Raw genomic sequence first — 1,620 nt, 5'->3', positions numbered from 1 at the left:
CAGCAGTTTTGTTTGTGAAAGTATTATCGAAAATGATGCTATTGATAATTTTACTATTCAGGATATTTAAATGTTATAAGAAGTACAATTTTTTTTTTTTAATACATTTCACATAATTCACAACTGAGTTTGAATTTAAAGAGCTTGCAAACATTTGTTCTTTACATTTTTACTCAGCACGCAACATTGTTAAGTCATATATTGCCCAAAGTTGACTGCTATATAGATGCTTTTTCCAGTTAAATATGTCATTTGACCATGTCGTTGCAGATCTGTACCAAATATGTGTAATCAACATGACGTTTGTATTTGAGTTTTAGATGTTTCAATGGCCATCATTGATCAAGCTGGTTGGATGACCAATGAAACGTCTTTAGACAGTTATGTAGCTTTGATTTTATTTTCAATAGATATACAATTAATGTTATATGGGATTTTTTCTATGACATTATTGCCTCTGAAAACATTTCAAAAAAGGTTGAGAATTATGTGAAATCTATTTTTATCTATCAAGCATGTTCTAGTATTCATTACTGTTATCATTACGGTTTTCATAATTGTTTGTATATACACGTTGAAATGCAAGTGCAACAATATTGTCAAATATTTGTTTTAACATGTATATTTTTTGTTCAAAAGCAGAACCATTTTTTTGTTGTAAGGCAAAAAAGTGGTAGGATTGTTGAAAAGTAGAAGTGAACTATCAATAATACTAGAGTTGAAGTTACAGAGTAGAGATATAATTCATCAGCACTACATAAAATCATCAATCATATTCGTTTAATAGGAGAATACATCACATAACATCACGTCTACGCATTTGAAACAGACACCCTTTGTCACAGCAGAAAATGTGACAGGTTTGTCATGCTTTTCTTCCGTCAGGAAGGCACACTATTGGATCTAAATTTTTTTTTTTATATTTTATCCACGTGGATGTAAATTATTGATATTTTCACTCAAGTGCTTGGATTTGTATCTGTACTCTGTGACTAAAATGCGCCATCCATTGTTGTTGTCACAGCAAGGACCATGTTTCTCTGTGTGGTTTTCAAAAGTAATGTGTATTTTCTCCTATGAAGAATAAAGCAAAGTAGCTGATAATTGCAATCTCGATATCACCTGTGTTTCTGTAAAGTTTAAAACAAAATATACATATTTTAGTTGCTGACGTCGTCTTCTTCGCCGGTAGTTTGATTCATATTAAAAAAACAAACATCCAAATGGTTGCATACTCCATCTTGCCCAACCATATATTTTTGATGTTGTGTTGGCTGTAATTTGACTTCTGTTACTTTTGAAACCACATGTTATTGGTATGGAATGTAGGTATCATTTCCTGACTAATGAGGTTAAAAATGTTTCTGCAATTTGTAGACAACCGCTATTCCATCTTTCAAATGCCCTGCGTGGAATAGTTAACATTTTAACTAACGTGCATTGTTTCTCAGTAATGAAATGAGTAATGGTAACTGCGGTGTGGGGTGGAGAGGAGAAATTAAAATATATGTAACATTTGGGGTAATGGTAGATGACTATAGGCAACCAAAGGTAGAGTTAAGTGACCAGTGATGAAGGTGATGATATACAAATAACACCAAAAAAATAATATTATGATTC

At 31.9% G+C, this 1,620-nt stretch overlaps 1 protein-coding gene across 1 annotated transcript in view; it reads left to right on the top strand.

Annotated features, from left to right (window-relative positions):
- LOC120924517 overlaps positions 1 to 1,110 on the top strand; it is a 4,656-nt gene extending 3,546 nt beyond the window's left edge. Inside the window, exon 8 of the mRNA XM_040335474.1 lies at positions 1 to 1,110. This exon is cut by the window's left edge and continues 139 nt beyond it. Within this exon, the coding sequence (XP_040191408.1) occupies positions 1 to 70 (70 nt within the window). The 3' untranslated portion in view covers positions 71 to 1,110.
- Positions 1,111 to 1,620: the final 510 nt, after the last annotated feature.

This window comes from Rana temporaria, chromosome 1, assembly GCF_905171775.1.
Source record: "Rana temporaria chromosome 1, aRanTem1.1, whole genome shotgun sequence".
Lineage (NCBI taxonomy): Eukaryota > Metazoa > Chordata > Amphibia > Anura > Ranidae > Rana > Rana temporaria.
Note: the sequence above shows the minus strand (reverse complement) of the source record. Positions and strands in the feature narration are given on the sequence as shown.